Source organism: Balaenoptera physalus (genome assembly GCF_965194825.1).
Source record: "Balaenoptera physalus genome assembly, chromosome: 7".
Taxonomy (NCBI): domain Eukaryota; kingdom Metazoa; phylum Chordata; class Mammalia; order Artiodactyla; family Balaenopteridae; genus Balaenoptera; species Balaenoptera physalus.
The window spans coordinates 95,096,459-95,114,231 of record NC_138886.1 but is presented as its reverse complement, the minus strand read 5'-3'; the positions used below and the strand labels follow the sequence as shown (position 1 = coordinate 95,114,231).

The 17,773-nt window shown below is 40.9% G+C and overlaps 1 protein-coding gene across 8 annotated transcripts in view; it reads left to right on the top strand.

The window, feature by feature from the left end:
- The window catches only part of LOC309664467 (contactin-associated protein-like 3), a 124,150-nt gene that overhangs the window by 66,552 nt on the left and 39,825 nt on the right, over positions 1-17,773 (top strand). For 6 of the 8 annotated variants that reach the window (XR_014265765.1, XM_082469946.1, XM_082469945.1 and 3 more), the window contains exon 3: positions 11,521-11,714. Coding sequence is in view for 7 of the 8 variants with exons in the window: in XM_082469946.1 (XP_082326072.1) it covers positions 11,521-11,714 (194 nt within the window). In the remaining variant the exon portion in view is untranslated. Of the gene's footprint in view, positions 1-11,520; positions 11,920-17,773 lie in introns of those variants that run through there. The other 2 variants (XM_082469950.1, XM_082469944.1) reach the window with 1 other exon arrangement.

Here is a 17,773-nt window from a genome sequence, read left to right as displayed (position 1 = left end):
AAGCTTAAGATGAACTTATTTCCATTATATTTAATTAAAAAAATAATAACTCAGAATATTATAAGCCATCATTATAAAATGGTAAGTACAAAGCTTATCTTTTATATTTAAACTACTCTCTTTGCAAATTTAAATTAATTATTTTAAGAGTGGCAATCAACTGATGAGGGTTTTTTTTTTCATGGTTGTTGCTACTCTGATTGCATATAGTGTACATTTCACTAAATATCCCTAGATATTACCACCTGATTTCAGACCCATTTCTAAAGCATGCTTTAGACAGCACAATTTATCAATATTCCTTCTGAAGGATTATCTATATGTGTTTTCTGTTAAAAGCCAGCATCCCAGAGTCTTTATTGACATTTCCTTTGCCTTGGTAAATGCTGGAGAACATATTAGTTCACTTTAGTTTAGATGATTATGATGTAAAATGTGGATAGTATGAAATGTGGATGAATATAATGAGGGCGATGATTCTTCATATATAGTAGTTTTAGCTTTTTGGAATATTTTGTGTATGATCTAGTGAGGAAAATCATGTTAGACTCCCTGATTGTATGGTTAAAATTGCCTTGGTCTGTGTTGTGGTATTTGGAAGTTTTAAAGAAGGTGGTCTGTCTTACACCCCTAGTTTCTTATTTTGCCCATAAGTCATTGCGCTTCTAGAATGTTCATTAAGAATTAGAAATGTCTCAAATATCACAGCTTCCACCAAGACCTTTATACATAGCAGCTGATCAATTCATCTACCTGATACATAAAGGTAGTAAGAGAATAGTCTATACATAATTTTTGATTGTATGTGTGTGCATATATATAAATTTGACCCACTGTATAACCCCCCAAAGCTAAATAATTCAAACTTTAAGGCATTTTATGATTTTAAAGTACTTCACTGATTCAACACATAACAAATGTTAATTAATTGACTAGAACTTATTGCACATTTCATGTTTTCTCTTTTACGTATTTTTTACTTATGCAGTTTATGTATTGATTTTGTTTTCTATTAATTTATGAAAAGTAGTAAAATATTTCTTAGAAAAGACTTTGCAATAAATAGAAGAAAGAAGTCTATGAAGGATATTAAGAGGAATGAGCAGAGAAGTTAGGAGGGATCCAGGCATTTCTAGGGACAGGTGGGCCAAAGCAGAGAGATGCAGACCTTGCATCTTTGAAAACCATGATTCCTGAGCATGTTACCACCTGTTTGCCAGTGTTTTCTGTGAGCTCCCTAATGGAAGTGTTGGTTATTGTAGAGATAGTAATGGACTAGTATCATCACTCAACATTGGACTAAGTGCTCCTGGAGTTTACTTTTAAAATTTCTAGTCTGGTTCCTCTAGCATTCCCATTTTGAAGTCTGGGATTGGGTTCCAGATAATACATTTAACAAAGTATCCCCTCTGAGTTCATACACCTTACCTTTTTATACAGAGAAACACAAATTACTGGAAATGCCTGAATGTATAATTTTTCAGAACTGATGGATTTTTTTTAAGGGGTAAACCACAGACACGTACATGTATTCATATACCTATTCAAGAAAATTGATGCCATTAGATAAAAATGTGAAGTTCTTGAAGCTTTACATCTTTACAGTCAAATTGGGTTTGACTATTCATATTAGCTGAATTTGTTTCCATCAATATTAAATTGATATTTCCTAGAATTACAAGTGACCTAATATTTCTCATATAAAATCAAGATTGCTGAAATCTGTGTATTCTAAATAAGAACATGCTATAATATTGACTTCATTTTTTTCTTCTCAAAAATCTCCTAAAGGAACTTTATGCAGTTTATCCAAGCTTATTCAAAACAAAAGTTAAAAAACCAAAACCAAAAGTAAAAAAACTACCTTAGAGTAAACCACGCTGGACTTTCATTCTAGATCTTGCATGTGAAAATAACCTTTTGTTTTTACAATTATTGTTACTGTAGGTGACCCTTCATGAAACTGGCTTTAGCATTTCAGATGCTGCTTTCCAACTCCGGATAACATGTTCTTTTTAGCCACGTGACGTGTCCTCTTTAGTGACCGCAGGCATGGTGGTGAGATGAGTGGTCTGGCCAGAGCTGATTGAGGTTGATTAGGAGGAAGTGTACACACATTTTGTTCTCCTTTTTTGTTCCCCCAAAGTGCTTGCATAAACAATCATCCCCAGAAAGAGGGAAAACTCCATTCATGGCCCAGATGCTGAAAATCACGCCCTCTAATGCGGCAAGCCACTCATCACTGACAGTGCAAATGAGACTGCTTTAAATTTAACTTGATCAAAAATGGCATATCAGATTACTATATTGTGTATTGCAAACAGAAAGTAGATGGAGACAAGCTGAACTGACTGGATGTTTTCTTTTCTCTTTGTAATTCTTCACCTTTCCCGTACCGAGACATTGATCATATTTCGTCACAACAGACTTATGTGTTGGTGGAGCCAGGAAAGATTTTGTCTAATGCTCCCAATACAATTGATGGCTGAGCATATTAGCAACAATTCTCAGCGTTAAGATATTTATTTCTCACTTTAGGAAGTACATTTACTAGTACAAGTTAATACTCCAGGTTTTAGCAGGAAATAAATACACATGATTCGATTAGCAGAAAATGCTTAGGCCTGGGCATCAGACACTAAATATTTTCTTAAAACCTGGAACGTCTGATTATTTGGACTCTGCAATATCCCAAATAAGCTGTGATGTAAAATTCACTGTTTTTTACAAAGAAATGTTAGAAAATGGAAAGAGTGAATAATAATTTAAAATATCTAGACGTATATCAACTCCTGATATAAATCAGAATATTACTGAATACATCAAAAATGTTTGATGCGAATCTTATAATAATAAACTTGTCCCTCATATTTTTTCATAAAATCGTAGTTCTCCAGTATTTCTATCTTTTATTCACAGGCTAGGTGCCTGGTAGAACTGGTCAGTATTCCCAAATACTAATCTGAGCAATTCAGATGGCAATAAAAGGGCTTGCAAACCAGATTTTTATAAAGGCATATGAATGTACTGGGGACTTTTTGCCTCTGGATGTCAGATGTTTCATTCTGTTTACCTGTGCTTCCTAAAAGTTTTTAGACCTATTAGGGCCAAGACACATTCTTTTTCCAATTTTTCTTAACAAATGATCCTGCAGATGCAACTGTGGGTATTGAGTGCAGTGGACAGGCCAAATGTAATAGCATCCATGTAAAATACACCCATGTACTAAAGCACAGAGCACTGTGTTGGTGACCAGGCAACTTTATTAAATCACGGCATGATGGTAGCATGTGAGAGGAGAAGCCCCCAAATCCCAGGGTTCGTGCAGACCCTGCCGTACAGTTGTCACACAGAACTCATCTGCTCAGGTTTTCCCATGGTCCTTTTCAAGGTCTGGAGTCTCCAGGTTACCTCCATAGAACCTAAGGTGCTAGATGAGACAAACCAGAACAAACCAAACGTGTTTTTCAGCATTGTCAACAACCTTCAGGGAGGCAATGTTGTCATTTCTCTCTACCAAGTAGCCCAAATTATAGCACTACCCCCAGAATAAGGCAATCCTCAGTCTCTTTTGAATTCAGTGGACTCTTTTGAATGGGTGAGCATCGTCCAGGGATGCTCAGATTTCTTTGTTCCTGCTTCTTTCCAAGACAGTGTTTGGGTTTACAGAAGGGCTGGTGCCCTCATGGAGCTGGATGGTGGGGCTTCTCACGTTGGGGCTCAGCTCCTTGCTATCTGCTGAAGGGAGTTCGTCTGCTTTTAACGCTGAGGGTTACTTGGCACCTGCTCCTGAAGCCTGTGGCGGATTTACCTCTTGGTAAGACCGTGTTCCCAGGGAACAGGTCATTGTTCCTTCCGGGATCTTTGCGATGTCACTTCTTACCTCCCTGAAGCCTGACCATGAGTCTCATTTGATTTCCAGCCTGAGCAGCCTTGATTACAGGTTTAATCTGCCTTTGCCAAGTTGACCTTCTGTTCAGATCCAGTCAGACTCTCATCTCACTTCTGTGCCCCCTTTTGATGGCCTGTGGGCAGTCTGGTTCACCATACCAAGGGGAAAAAGATCGTCAAATGGTTTTGTCCTGGCAGTTTAGTCCAGAAGTAACCTATCACTTCCACTCAGAGCTTGTTGGCCAGAGCTGGTCACATAGCCCCACCCAACGACCAGGGGGCGTGGAAATAGCAATCCTCCAAGTGCCTGGAAGGTAGAAGAAGGGAAATAGTTGGCAACCATTAGTAATGACTACACAGCCCCCTACAAGGTGATCTCCCAAAATTCCAAATGGAAGCCAAGACAAAGCCTTTCCACAGCTTGCTTATTCCTCTCACTTTTCTGATCCCCCTGGGACTTCGCTCCTGAGCAAGGTGTCTGAATCACCCTCCCACCACCTTTTACCCTTCCTCCATTTCTTCTCTTTCCCACGATCGTCTGGGTTCCCGTCTCTTCTTCCTGCCAAAGAGGGAGACATCACACGTCCTGTTTCCTATTTTCTTAGTTGGTCTTTGCCCTCCCTGGCTTCGCTAGGGCTTCATGGGATAATGATCACCGGCTAACAGGATTTACCGGAGAGGAATGAAAAACACAACAGTTTATCCTTGCAAAATTATGTCTGTGTTTATTATCTGCCCAGTAATTATCTTATGGTGGCCACAATTTTGCCATAGTATTTTTCCAAAAGTAAGTACTGCCTATGACGTACTTGGCAACTTCCCAAAAGATATGTGGAAGCCCTTCTAAGCACTATCCAAATTCAAAAATAGTTGTCTAGCCAATTCTACTCTGTTCTTTTCCAAAATAATTCACTTTTGTATCATGTATAATATACAGAAATGTTCATGAAAGTTATTTATTTAACAGTATGTATCCTTGACATACACCGTGATGTCTTTGTTTACTCCACTTTTAATAAATATTATTGGCATCCCTATGGAGATATATTTTATCCCATTACATACTGCTTTACTCATCCAATGCAATTACATTGCCTCTTGTAGGGATAGTCCCTTTTTCTTGTTTGGAGTCACTGATGAAAGACGTACCAAGTGAGGTGACCTTCAATCCTGCCAAAGGGGTGAGGTTCAATTAGCAACCTTTCATGAGGCATCTGGGATCACTAATGATCAAAGCACACAGGAGTCTTGAACTTCTGGTTTAACTTGTGGCGCAGAGACTGCTCCAGGAAGGCCACAGCCAGTGGCAAAGGCTAATGGAATATCTCAGTGGACCCTGTGGTCAGCTACTCCCACCTTTGCTCTGAACATTAATGAGGAGCTTCTGGACTAGGGGCTGACTGGAAGATGGTATTTCAGGGGTTCCCTGTTCTCTCTGTCCTGTGATCCTTGCAGTAGACTCTTCCCTTGTTGCCATGTTTCCTCCAAGGAAATCCAGTGGAGCAGGCTTTTCTCCGACACAAAATAATGCCATACTTTGCTGGGGATGAATGCCTACCCCCCCAAAAATGCACCTTTGTCAGTAGTATTTACCTTTTGTGATGCTCAGACCTCATCCTTTTTACATTCTTATTTTACCACTCTATTTTGTATAGCAGCTCGTCTGTACATATCTCTTTTTATCCAAGGCTTTCACAGTGTGCTTACAAATTGTAATGAATTCAGCTACATAACATCACTAAAGAAAATGTAAGTTTTACCATCAATGGACTTTTTTTCCAAAGGCTTCTGGCTAACTGAGCAGTCAAGTATGGATGGATAATTTAGTACTCATGGTTTTATTTCTAAGCATCTCACCCTTGCATTTCCTGACATGATCCTACACTGAATTTAATTAAAAAGAAAAAGGAGCTATTGCCTTAAGAAGAGTAACGGTGTGTCCCTGGGAAGTGGTGGGGGCCTTGGAGCAGAACGCCTGGCCTCCTGCCTTTCTGGGCATCCTGGATTCCCCACTGTTCTCTACATATCAGAGGGAGATGCAGCTATTCTGAGTGGCCTCAAGAATGATCTGGAATCATATCTGTTCTGAATAACTCAGGGGGCCTCTGAAAGATGCACAATGATGCTTTTATAGAATTAGACCAGATCTCAGAGCTGCATCTCTCATAAACATGAAGATTTCACGGGAGATGCACAAATACACTTGGTCGTACATTTTATTCAGTCATGAATGAGGTATTTAGTACATGTTCGGATGGTTTATAGGCTTGCTGGGCAATTTGTATTTTATTTCTAAGGTGAGAAATTAGCAAAATCATCTTATAGTCTTGTCAGTACAGAACTTCAAACACATAAGAACTGCAAAGCCTGAGATCAACTCAGATCTGAATGCCTCGCTACTGTGTGTTTCTTTAAAACTTCGTCAGGAGTGTCTATGAGAGAAGCAAAACAAAACACACAGTAGCAATGGATTTTTGTTTATTTTATGCAGAAAGAGCTGCAGCGATGAATGTTAATTGCTAAGGGCATTGAAAGTTGTCCCTCGGGACACTGTGCGCAGAACTTAAGGGAGTCACTTGTGAACAGTCACACTGTACTTTTTTTCTTTAATATCACTGGCATTTAATTTGAATCACAAATTAACAAGTATACACTTATTTTTTATTTAATTTTAAATTGTCTGTTTACAAAACCATTATAGGGTATGTCTGCATTTAGTACAGGAATCTGTTTTACAGTTAGGCAGCTCTGTGTGATTTTTTTCATTATGGATGCACTTTTTGGAAAACTACCTGTTGTCTCCTGCTCAGGCTGCTAGCAGACTGCAGGAAGCACAGCAGAAAGGGAATCAGAGGTTACCTAGACAGGTCCAGAGGGAGGATTTCTGCATTTTTTACATCCTGATAGCCAGAAATGGTATATGTAGATAGCTGGAATTGCTCCTTAAGAAATCAGAGCTGGAGCAAATGCTTAAATTTCCCTCAGCAATGTAGGCAGGGTTGTGACAAAAACACCAATATATAAATCCCAGAGATCTCTGAGTGGGATGGTCAGGGAGCATCCCCAGGGCCTGCCGCCCTATGGCCCCTTTTTCCTGGGAACATCTGTTACTCCTGCTTATCTCACCCTCTCCCCACTCACCCAGCCCCGCCTGGAATCTGGAATGAGTTTTCTGTGAATTAAGATGCATTTAAGTGAGGAAAGAAATACACAGAGCTTGATGAGCTCCCATTTGAGACAATGTAATGAAGATCTTGGAGGGAAACTTCCCTTGGTTACAATTTCAATTTAGCCATTTACTTGCTTGACATTTAGATGCCCTGGAGATAGGTTAGTCTGTTCACTTCAGATTATCCCACTTGACTTTGCTCCCTTCGGTATCTTTCTGCTCTGGACCTTGTTCCAACTTGAAGAAGGCATGAGCTATTCTCCTTTTCACCTCTGGGTAATTCCCACCTCTGGGTAATTTCCCCCTCTGCACAAAGCTGACACTCATTATGACAGTGCATGCCCCGTGGCCACCAGGGGCAGGGGTCATTTTCATCTTGATCAGTGACCAGAATAATTAAGGCCCTCGCTGAGAGTTTCCTGTTCAGCCTTTCCTCTCCCCAAAGACACAAGTCACTGCCTGTGTCTGAGCTAACGAAAGGTGGGGGAAACAGTCACACAGGCATAACTAGAGACAGAAACCTTCCAATATATCTGCCAGTGTATCAATATAAAAGACAGTCTGGTATTGATAAGCAAACAATACTGAATAACTGACAAATCGCAGGGATATGTTCTTAGAAGGGGTAGAGAATGAAAAGGGAGCTAAGCTTTAATAAAATACCCTCACCCGAACCTAAAATGATTGTTTTTTGCTTGTCTGCAAAGCAGAGACTGTAACACCCGTCCCACTTGCCGGGTCCATGGAGGAGTTGTGAGGTAGCACTTAGAGCATCTGGGAGGGTCCTGAACACATCACATGCTTGTGACAAGTTTTGGCTTTCCTCATTTTCTCTCCTTTATCTAGTATAAAGTGGCAGGTAACGGGCCATTCAGTAATGAAAAGACTGCAATGCCCCACACTCTGGATGTCACCCCTCTTTCACCATGACTGTCTCCCGTCTTGCGATCGTGTATGGGAGAGAAAGTATTGTGCTAGATGCTCTAACACAGCTTCTTGTTGAATTCTCATTGCAGCCCTAAAGCATACCTATCACACTTTGCTGGGAGGGATGTTTTGTGTTCAGTGTCCTAAGCTGTGGAACCTTGTTCTGTGCAAGTCAGACCCTCTGGACATGTTTTCCTTTGTATGAATTGTGACACTTTATTCAACTAAGGGGCTGAGGCAGGAGACAGGACGGTGACAATGGAAAAAGACAGTCTGTGGTGTGGTCAGGGGAAGAGCTGGGTGGGAGGGCAAGTGCCTTTCTTGTGGGTTCAGCACTGGTGACTCCAAAACAGTAATTGCAAATCCCTGGGCTCTGTTTCAGGGGGTGTTGGTTCCCAGGGGGAATTTACTGAAGATTTGCAACATTGAATAATGCAGGCTGATCAGTTTCAGAACCACTGCTCTGCAGCTAAGAGCTGGTGGGGCGGCTGTGCTCAAGCGTACCCACTTTAATGTTGTTTCAGTGTATTTTGTTTTGTTTTCCATTACAGAGCAGTGATCTCCCTTACCCGTCAGTAAAACTGTTCGGGGCTCCCTAACAGTCCTCAGGTTATATTTGTGCATTTCCCACTTTTTCCAGTCATTAGAAAAAAGGGCATCTACCCCGGTGGACTGCGTGCATGGGCAAATGCACAGTAATTCAACATCATCACCCTACAGGGGTCTGGGGATTACGCCGTGGCTGTGTTACCCAGCTGAAATGAATTGCTTTGCAGCACAGGGAATTCTGCAGTTTCATTACTTTATCAGAGTACCTACTTAATCAGATAGCTTAATTTGCATACCAGTAGCACCTTCTCACCACAGGTAAGGAATATGAACTGTTCAAGGTTGATTACCTGCAGATGGTGAAGAGTGGTTGACAGAGACGTGGCTGCATCTGTGGGAGAGGCTGGTCCCAGGGCAGATGCTGGAAGCATGCCGACCCTTTTTACTCTGTTGCGTTTCTGTACATGTGGTGCCCGTGTTGATGGTACTTCCCGCTTCAAGAGAGATTAAAGATGACAGAGCAAGATTGTGCAATGCAAAAAGAAGAAGTATCTTCAGTACATTCTTTACAACCTTGATACTAAGAATACAGGACATTTAGCAGTTTCGCAGAGATTGAAACTGATTCATATAAAACTTCAAATGTAGAACCTTTAAGTTAAAATGATCAGCTAAATGCCAACACCTAATTTCTGACTTCTTTTGGCAATTATTATAAAATTACAGGCAGTTGCAGAGTAATGTTACTTGGGACTGTTAGTTAACCCTCAGCTAGAACCCAGAAGGACTTATCATTCATCAAACATTAGATGGGACCTCTGCACAAATCAGTAGAAGTAGCAGGGAGGTGTTGGGTGGTGATCAATCTTGTTATTAAAGACGAAGAAAGACTGAAAACTATCACAGGTTGGAAGACACTAAGGAGACAAGGTGACTAAATGCAATGTGGGGTTCTGGAACAGAAAAAGGGAGTTAGTTAGTGGAAAAACTGGAGACATCAAAAGAAAGTTTGTCATTTTGTTACCATTGTACCAGTGTTAATAGCTTAGTTTTGATCAAAATACCATGGTGATGTCAGATATTAACATTAGGACACACTGAGTAAAAAGTAGACAGGAACTCCCTATCCCATCTTTGCAACTCGTTTGTAAATCTGAAATTATTTCAAAATAAAAAGTTTAATAATGCATTACAGAACAGCCAGAGTTGTGGCATGTTTAAGATGTGGATCAAAGGAAAAGACATTGTGCTTGTGGTTGAGAGGAAATTTTGGAATTTTGGAATAAAGATTGCAGGAAATGAGGAAATCTTAAAAAGAATTTGAGTTTTAAAGAATTTGTAAGCTTTAAATTTTGCTAAGGGTTATACACGTAGTGCCGTTAGCAGAGGAGATAATGAAGCAACAGATGTGCCCACTTGCTAGTTTCACCTCCACACCCTGATGTAAGCGCTCCACTTCCATTTTCCTTTGAGCTGTCTTGTAACCATGTCACACACCTCCTGACATGTACTTGGTCGTAACAGCTTTTGTAAACAGGACATGGATGTTAATAATAGCCCCTAATAGAAAAGATAATAAATGTTGTCTGAAGTGTCAGACCTTATTATGAGAGCCTCAAATTAGATGTCAGGACAATGGGGAAATTTTTTTTAAAGCTAGTTTTTTTGTGTTAAGGACTGTTTACATGACACTGTGTTTTCTAGACATGGATAATTAGCAAAATATCAGTTCCAGAATGCATTTCAAACCTGTTTCCCAATTTTTTTCTTTTAATTATTTAATTATTTATTTATTTATCTATGGCTGTGTTGGGTCTTCGTTTCTGTGCGAGGGCCTTCTCCAGCCGCGGCAAGCGGGGGCCACTCCTCATCGCGATGCGCGGGCCTCCCACCATCGCGGCCTCTTTTGTTGCGGAGCACAGGCTCCAGACGCGCAGGCTCGGTAATTGTGGCTCACGGGCCCAGCTGCTCCGCGGCATGTGGGTTCTTCCCAAACCAGGGCTCGAACCCGTGTCCCCTGCATTGGCAGGCAGACTCTCAACCACTGCGCCACCAGGGAAGCCCCCCAATTTTTATATTGCATAATAATTTAAATTCAGAAAATTTAATATGACATCTAAATCCAAATTCAAAACTCATGTTTCTGTTAAACTAGAAGAACAAAATGTATCAATAATACATTCACAGGTATCCCTAATTCTTCGGTGTCTCACAGGCACTGGAGAAAACAAAGCACAGTAATTTCCACTCTGCGCCTATTGTCTTGAATACCTGAGAAACTCCTCCCCATTCACTTCCTCTGGGTTCTCGCTCACCCTCCTTGCTGACTTTTTAGAACTCTCCCTCCCTGCACAGAAATCACTTTCACCTCCACCCCTCCCATATTGCATTTCAAATTGTTCTTTGAAATGTCTGCTTCTCCTATGAGTCTGTAAGCACCATGAGTGTAGGGCTATGCCATAGCCATCTTTGTTATCCCAACATTCAACATTGTACTTCCTCATGCTGGGAATCCAGAATTAAGGTTTTCTAGCTTTATTTTCCAACAAAGGAAAGTTTGTTATTTTCCAACAAAGGAAAGTTTGCCCTTTGTTTATGTCCAACAAAGGGCAAGTCATGCATTGAAGCCAGTAACGACACTAGTTCCAAGCACTGATGTAATGGCATGGTGTTTAGTTGTCCACCTATTACATTAAGCAATTTCACTTAGCGGGACACCCCAATACCAGAGAGTCAGGGGTTATGAACTAAGAAACAAAACAATTAATATAGGCTTCATCCATTTAGATTTAACCTGTGTTTTTATTTTGTGTTGGTGTGTGTGTATGTGAGTGTGTTTGTATAATTCTGAGGCATTATATGATGCAGAATTTGAAACTATGATTTTCATAAATCTTATTTATGACCCCACTCTTACAGGTTAATATAGATTTCAAAGATTTCTCTGTCTTTACTGGTTTTCTTCTTTTTATTCCCACAAAAAGGAGCTGGTGGCTGGTCTCCCCTTGTGTCAAATAAATACCAGTGGCTGCAGATTGACCTTGGAGAAAGAATGGAGGTCACAGCTGTGGCCACCCAGGGAGGATACGGGAGCTCCGACTGGGTGACCAGCTACCTCCTGATGTTCAGCGATGGCGTGAGGAACTGGAAGCAATATCGACGAGAGGAAAGCATCTGGGTATGTGCTTTATTGAAAAGCAGTCTGTCGGAGTATGAATTATGCCAGTTACTGCATGTTGCTGCCCATCTGTCAGATCAAGTATAGAAACAGAGCCTCCTAAGTTACTTGAAAATGTTTCCACTGAATGTAAGCCACATGTGACGTTCCAGAATACACCGTCCATGGCTAATTTATGAAATAAGTAAAACAATTTTATAATGTAGCGAAATATTGAAAATGTCTTCCCATTATTCCTTTAAATAGTGTGAAGTCTAAGGAATAAATAAGTCACATATGACTGATTTTATTTTTGTTTTATAAAAAACACAATAGTTTATATTGCCTCAGCATTTTTAAATAAAGCAAATTCATTTTCTCTGTGCCCTCTGATAAACTGAAATTTCTGAAAGACCCTGAACATGTAAAAATAGATGTGATGGAGAGTCTCTCTGTGGAGGACTTGTTGAGGAATATGTTGAGTTCCTGCACCAACAGGAACTTGGGCACCATGTGGCCCCTTGTAATTTATGGACAGTAGATCCCTAGGATTCTTTGGAATCATAACTATTTTACATCAGTGACAGTTTCTACTTCTGATTACATATCTATGCTTCTTTTAGAAGAATTAAATTTTGTTTGCTTAACTTTTTGAATATTAAAATTTATGTAATTTATTCTATATTTAGCATTTCATATCTTTAAATCACAGTCTGCTCTGAATGAGAAGCTCTAAAAGTAGAGTGTTGTAAAGGTCTGCAGCAGGTTTGCAATTGGCTGATGGGGTGTGGCCTGAAGAAGATTCATCAGGTGGAGAAGAAATTACTTTTTTCTTCTTCTTAAAAATATAATTTAGATGGTTGCCAAGAGCCAGGGGAAGGGAGTAATGGACTGTAAGTGTTTTAATGGAGACAAAGTTTCAGTTTGAGAAGATGAAAAAGTTCTTGAGATGGAAGGTGGTGATGTTTGCACAACAATGTGAATGTTAATGTCCAGAACTGTACACTTAAAAGTGGCTAAAATGCTAAACTTTTTGTTATGTATATCTTACCACAATAAAAAAGACACAGTGTATCTTCCATTTAATTTAGGCTAAGAATGTTGTATAACTTAAGAAATTTTTTTTCTTAATTGTCAGAGTAAGAAGAAAATTGTCAGCTAAAAAGCCGTTATGTCTTAGCACATAGCTTATCTATAAAAGTAACAGGCAACAAAATGATAATATTCGTTGTGTAACAAACTGCCCTCATTTGAATTTCCTTAGAACTCTGTAACTTATTATAACTTAATAGATTGTGGTCTACTTAATTTCTTATCCCTGGAGCTTTTATTAGTTAGTCAATAAATGTTGATGCAAATTGAATCAAGAAAAACTAGTTAGTTGTCTAATACTAGATAAAAGAACAAAGTGGGAAGGGCTATGTGAGTGTTTTTAGGGCTGGCTGACCTAAGGTTTCCAAACAAGTAATTGCCATGTGTATGATCCGAAGCAGATATTAATGTTGTGCTTATTCTAAGAACACCAAGTCCAAAGCAGGGTTAAGGTCAATATTGCTTAAGTAAGTTAAAGCTTAATGAAACATCTACTTACATAGAGAACTTTTGTTCAAAATTAAATATTATTTTTCAAAATTAGTTAACTAATAGTTAATGCCTACTTATTCTTCATTGTATTAATTAAGGTTCATATTTTCGCCCCGCTCCAATCCCATTTGATTGAGCAACTCTAACAATTCTTGTTTTTAGTGAAGCAGGTTGGAGAGGAATCATATGTAAGCATCACCCTCTGCTGATTTCTTTAAAGGTCAGGCACCCTTGGGGAGGTAGGGTCAAGAATATAGTGGCATTATTAACCCTAGATCATGCAGGTGAGGACAGAAGTGGACCCCTCAATCCTATCCATCCTATCACACAATAAACATGGATAAAGTGGCCTGCCTTACACTCCTGCTGAGCTTGCATCCCTCCCTGTGTCCCCAGCACTTCATGGTGCCTGGGGCCGAGCACGTTGGTAAATGTTTGCTGAATTAAAACGAATGAGTGGAAGATCCTCACATCTCCTGCGCGCACCACCGTGGGTTAAGTGAATTCATCTCCTAATCTGGGCCCGACTATACACAACTGGCACTGAAAGCAGTAAATCACACTAGTTGATGATTCTGACATTATACTCACAGTTTCTTTAAAAAGATTGGGCTGGTTTGGCTGCTTTCCAGACCTCTCACAAAATGTCAGCTGCTCTTAAAAATCAACCATACACCTTACCAGAGGTTCTACCCCTTCTTCACGTGGTTGTTTTAGATATGAATTGCTGATGTTAACTTGAGAATGAATTTAAGATTTTAAAAAATGTCCTTGAGATATTATACTCTTCATTAGTGAAAGTAATATGTTTATTCATGGTGCCATTTACTTAATTTCCTATCACTGCTTTAACACATTTTCATGGATTTAGTGACTTAATACAAGACAGAGTTATTATGTCATAGTTCTGTAGGTCTAAAGTACAGTAGACCTGGCTGGGTTCTCTGCTTAAGGCATTTTTCCTGGAGGCTCTGGGGAAGACTTGTCCTTCAAGGTGTCTGGAGATTCCCAGAACCTTCCCCAGGTTCCATGATTTGCTGGGAGAATTCACAGGACCAGTGTGTAGTCATACAGCTATGATTTAGCACAGTGAAAGGACACAGAGCAAAATGAGCAAAGGAAGAGTGTGCTTGGGGTGAAGCCCAGAGGAAATCAGGCCCAGGTTTCTACAGTCCTCTCCCAGGGAAGTTAATCCCCCAGCAGTGAGTTATAGAAACCCACATGGAATATTACCAACCAGGTGAACTCATGTACTGGGGGCTGGTCATGTAGGCACCCTCTGCCTTGCATGTAACAAAATCCCAGACTCCCAGAAGGAAGGCAGGTATTGAGTATGAACCACATTGTTTGAACAAACATTAGGCACACTAAGCCACCTTTATCATTAGAGTCTTGGGAATGGGCCAGCCTTGCAAGCAGGCCTTTCAGAGGGCAGCAGTCAGGACTGCCCTCCTGATGCTTCTGCATACACACTCACTCACTTCCTTGTGGGTGTAGGACTGAGACACTGATCTCCTGTAGGTTGCCAGCTGGGGGCTGGTCTTTGCTCCTAGAGGTTTCCCACATCCCTTATGCTTTCTGTGTGGCCTGTTCTTGCAGCAGGGGGTCAAGTCCCTTTCATCTTTAAATCGCTCTTTGTTCTTGTTCTCCTTCTGCTGCACCTCTCCGATTTCCTCTTCTTCTAGCTGGAGAAAGTCCTCTACTTTAAGGGCTCATGTGGTTAGACTGGATCGACTTGGGTAATCCAGGACAGTCTTCCTAACCATAATCTCATCTGCAGAGTCCCTTTTGCCATGCAAAGTAACATATTCACAGTTCCTTTCTTTAGGGCCTGGACATCTTTGAGGCCTTTCTGCCCACCCCACTGTATTTATACATCTCTGATGTTTTTTTTCTTTCTGCATTTGGTATCCTTTCCTAGCAAACACATTTCTCATTGGATCTGAAGATGTTTTCCAGAGTCATATGAAGTCATGTTGCAGGGGTATCTGAGCACCTGCTCGCAGTTGGTGTGTCACAGGTGTCCCCCCTGAGAGGCTGCTGCCCCGCCATCACTAGTGTAGCTCTCACCCACAGCAGTGTCCCCAGCTTGTGGCCTCGCTGATGTAACCTTGACCCCCAGCAAGAAAGACTGTGTATTGGCTTCCTTCTCAGGAAGCCTCCTTCTACTTTTATAAGAAAGTCCAAATCAAGCACTCCTTCTCTGGCCTTAAAAGTTTTGTGGATGTTCTCCCTGTCATAATTATTTTAAGTGAATTTTCTTGTTCTTCTGGGTCTATCTGCTGTCTGTGCTAACTCTGTCCGCTAATACATGTTAACTCTTTCCAAATTCCGAAAACTCTCAGAAAAAGGTCAATCCTAACTCCTTACTGAAAATGGACATGAGATGATAATAAGACAGAAGATCTTTACTTATGTTACTTTGGGCAAGTTGTCCATATGCTTTGCCACATGTTTGCCATGGAATATTAATTAATATGTGAAATGCAATGTATACCTCTCTAAATTCTCAAAATTGTAAAATTGAGACATGGCTGGCCACAAAGTCTTTTACTAAGGGATTTGAGGACTGCAGGTCCAGTTACTGAAGGTTAGTTATCCAAATTGACTTTCTTAAAAAAAGAAATTATGTTCTTCACTGGTGATATGTTCCACTTTAATATTTTTTCTTAATGAGTGACTGCTTCCATGGCTGAACTGGATTTCTATGTGAAAATAACCAAAAAAATTAAACAAATACTCAGATCTGTGAAATACATTCCAAAAGGGTTTTATTTAAATGGAAATAAAGGCATGTGTCTTACATGACAGAAAAGGCATCACCATCTCTCACCAAGGGATGCACTACATCTCAAGACATACAAACTCTTTTGATGTGCAGAGTAAATGTCCTCACTTGAAATGTAGTGGAAGAAGTATCACTGTTTGAACAAGTTTAGAAGGGGTGCATTTCCTATACGATGTGAACAATCATGGTTTATGTCGGTCATTTAGTAAACCAGGTGGCTTGACCAAGCTTGGTGCTAAACGTCCATAGGACTTAGAAGATGAGTTTGCAGCTTCAGCCCAACTAAATCAGGAAGTGGCCAGAGTCTTAGGACGCTGAGGATGATAGAACAGCATTGCAGTGAGCAGTGCAGCAGATCAGTGATCACTGACAGAGCTCACTAATGTTTATTTTCTACTGTTTCCCTGAGAATATGTCAGCCAACACTTACATCAATCTACTGTGACTCTTAGATTCATTACAAGAATTTTGTGGGGCAGCCCTTGCGAACCAGGATTCTTACCTGCAAGCTAATGTGAGCTCTGAGCTCCCTGGGGGCCTCTGGACCAGGCTGGGGAGAGGTGTGGGCGCCAACCACTGTCCTGCTCTGAGTCTGGGTCTGTGAGCATCCCTGGTGGGCAGGAGAGGTCTGTGAGTGGGCAGCCTAGAGCGCTGGCAGTATTCTAGAGGGGTGTTGGGGCAGCTCCATCACCACCCTCCTGGGCACCTATCTGGTCTTCTTGGGACCCTATAGCAAGCCTTGTCCTTCCCAGACCACCTGCCTGCCCTGACTCTGTCTCTTCTCCCTCCCCGTTCCAGTTGTTTGGGAACAATGGGCTGACTCAATGAGAGCCAGGCCAATACCCACCTCTCCTCTCGGGAGACCGTGCCTAATGGTGTCCACTGCAATGGTGTCCTCTGTTGAGGCTTATCTGGCCCAGGGACCACTGGGTCCCTATTGGCCATGGGGACCTTTCCTCCTGCAATTCCTGGGTGTTTTTTCTTCTCTTTTATCAATACTTTGTCTTCATTCTCATCTCCTTACTATTTCTGCCTCTTCTCCTCTATCCTTCTATTCTTTCCTTATCTATTTTTTCACCTTTCATTAAATACTTTTCTCCTTATTTCTCTCTTCTCTCTCCATTTTCCCCTATATCCGTCTTCTATCTGTATTGTTACAAATTCTAGAAAATCAACTTGAATCAGTCTAGGTAATTTGGGAATCCGACCACACGGAGAAGGGGAGGATTTAGCTGGGTCTCTGGAATGGCTGTAACTAAGAGGCAGCCCTGTCCTGTGCCTTCTGTGGATTAGCTTCTGGCATTCAATTTCCTATATTGGTTCAAAAATCTGAGGAAATGCTCGGACTTACTTGGCTCTGGCTGAGGGGAGTCTCAGATCTCACCACCTGTGAAGAGCTGATCTGATCAGGACGGCTCCCAGGCCACCCTACACTTAGCACCGAAGCCCCTGGATTGGGGGGTGGGGCCATGTAAAGACTTGATGTCCACCCTAATGGGGGCACTTAGAATGGAGGGATGCTGGGAGGGCCATATTATCAAATTTCCTGTTCTTTGTCTCTCTCTCTCTCTCTCTTTCACTCTCTCTCCATGACCTTTTGCTTTCTTTTCTATTTCTCTGCTTTCCTCTTCGTATACATCTTATCTTTCTACTCCTCGCCTTCCCTTTTTCTCTATGAATTAAAGGACCTAGATTGCTATGAGTCCTG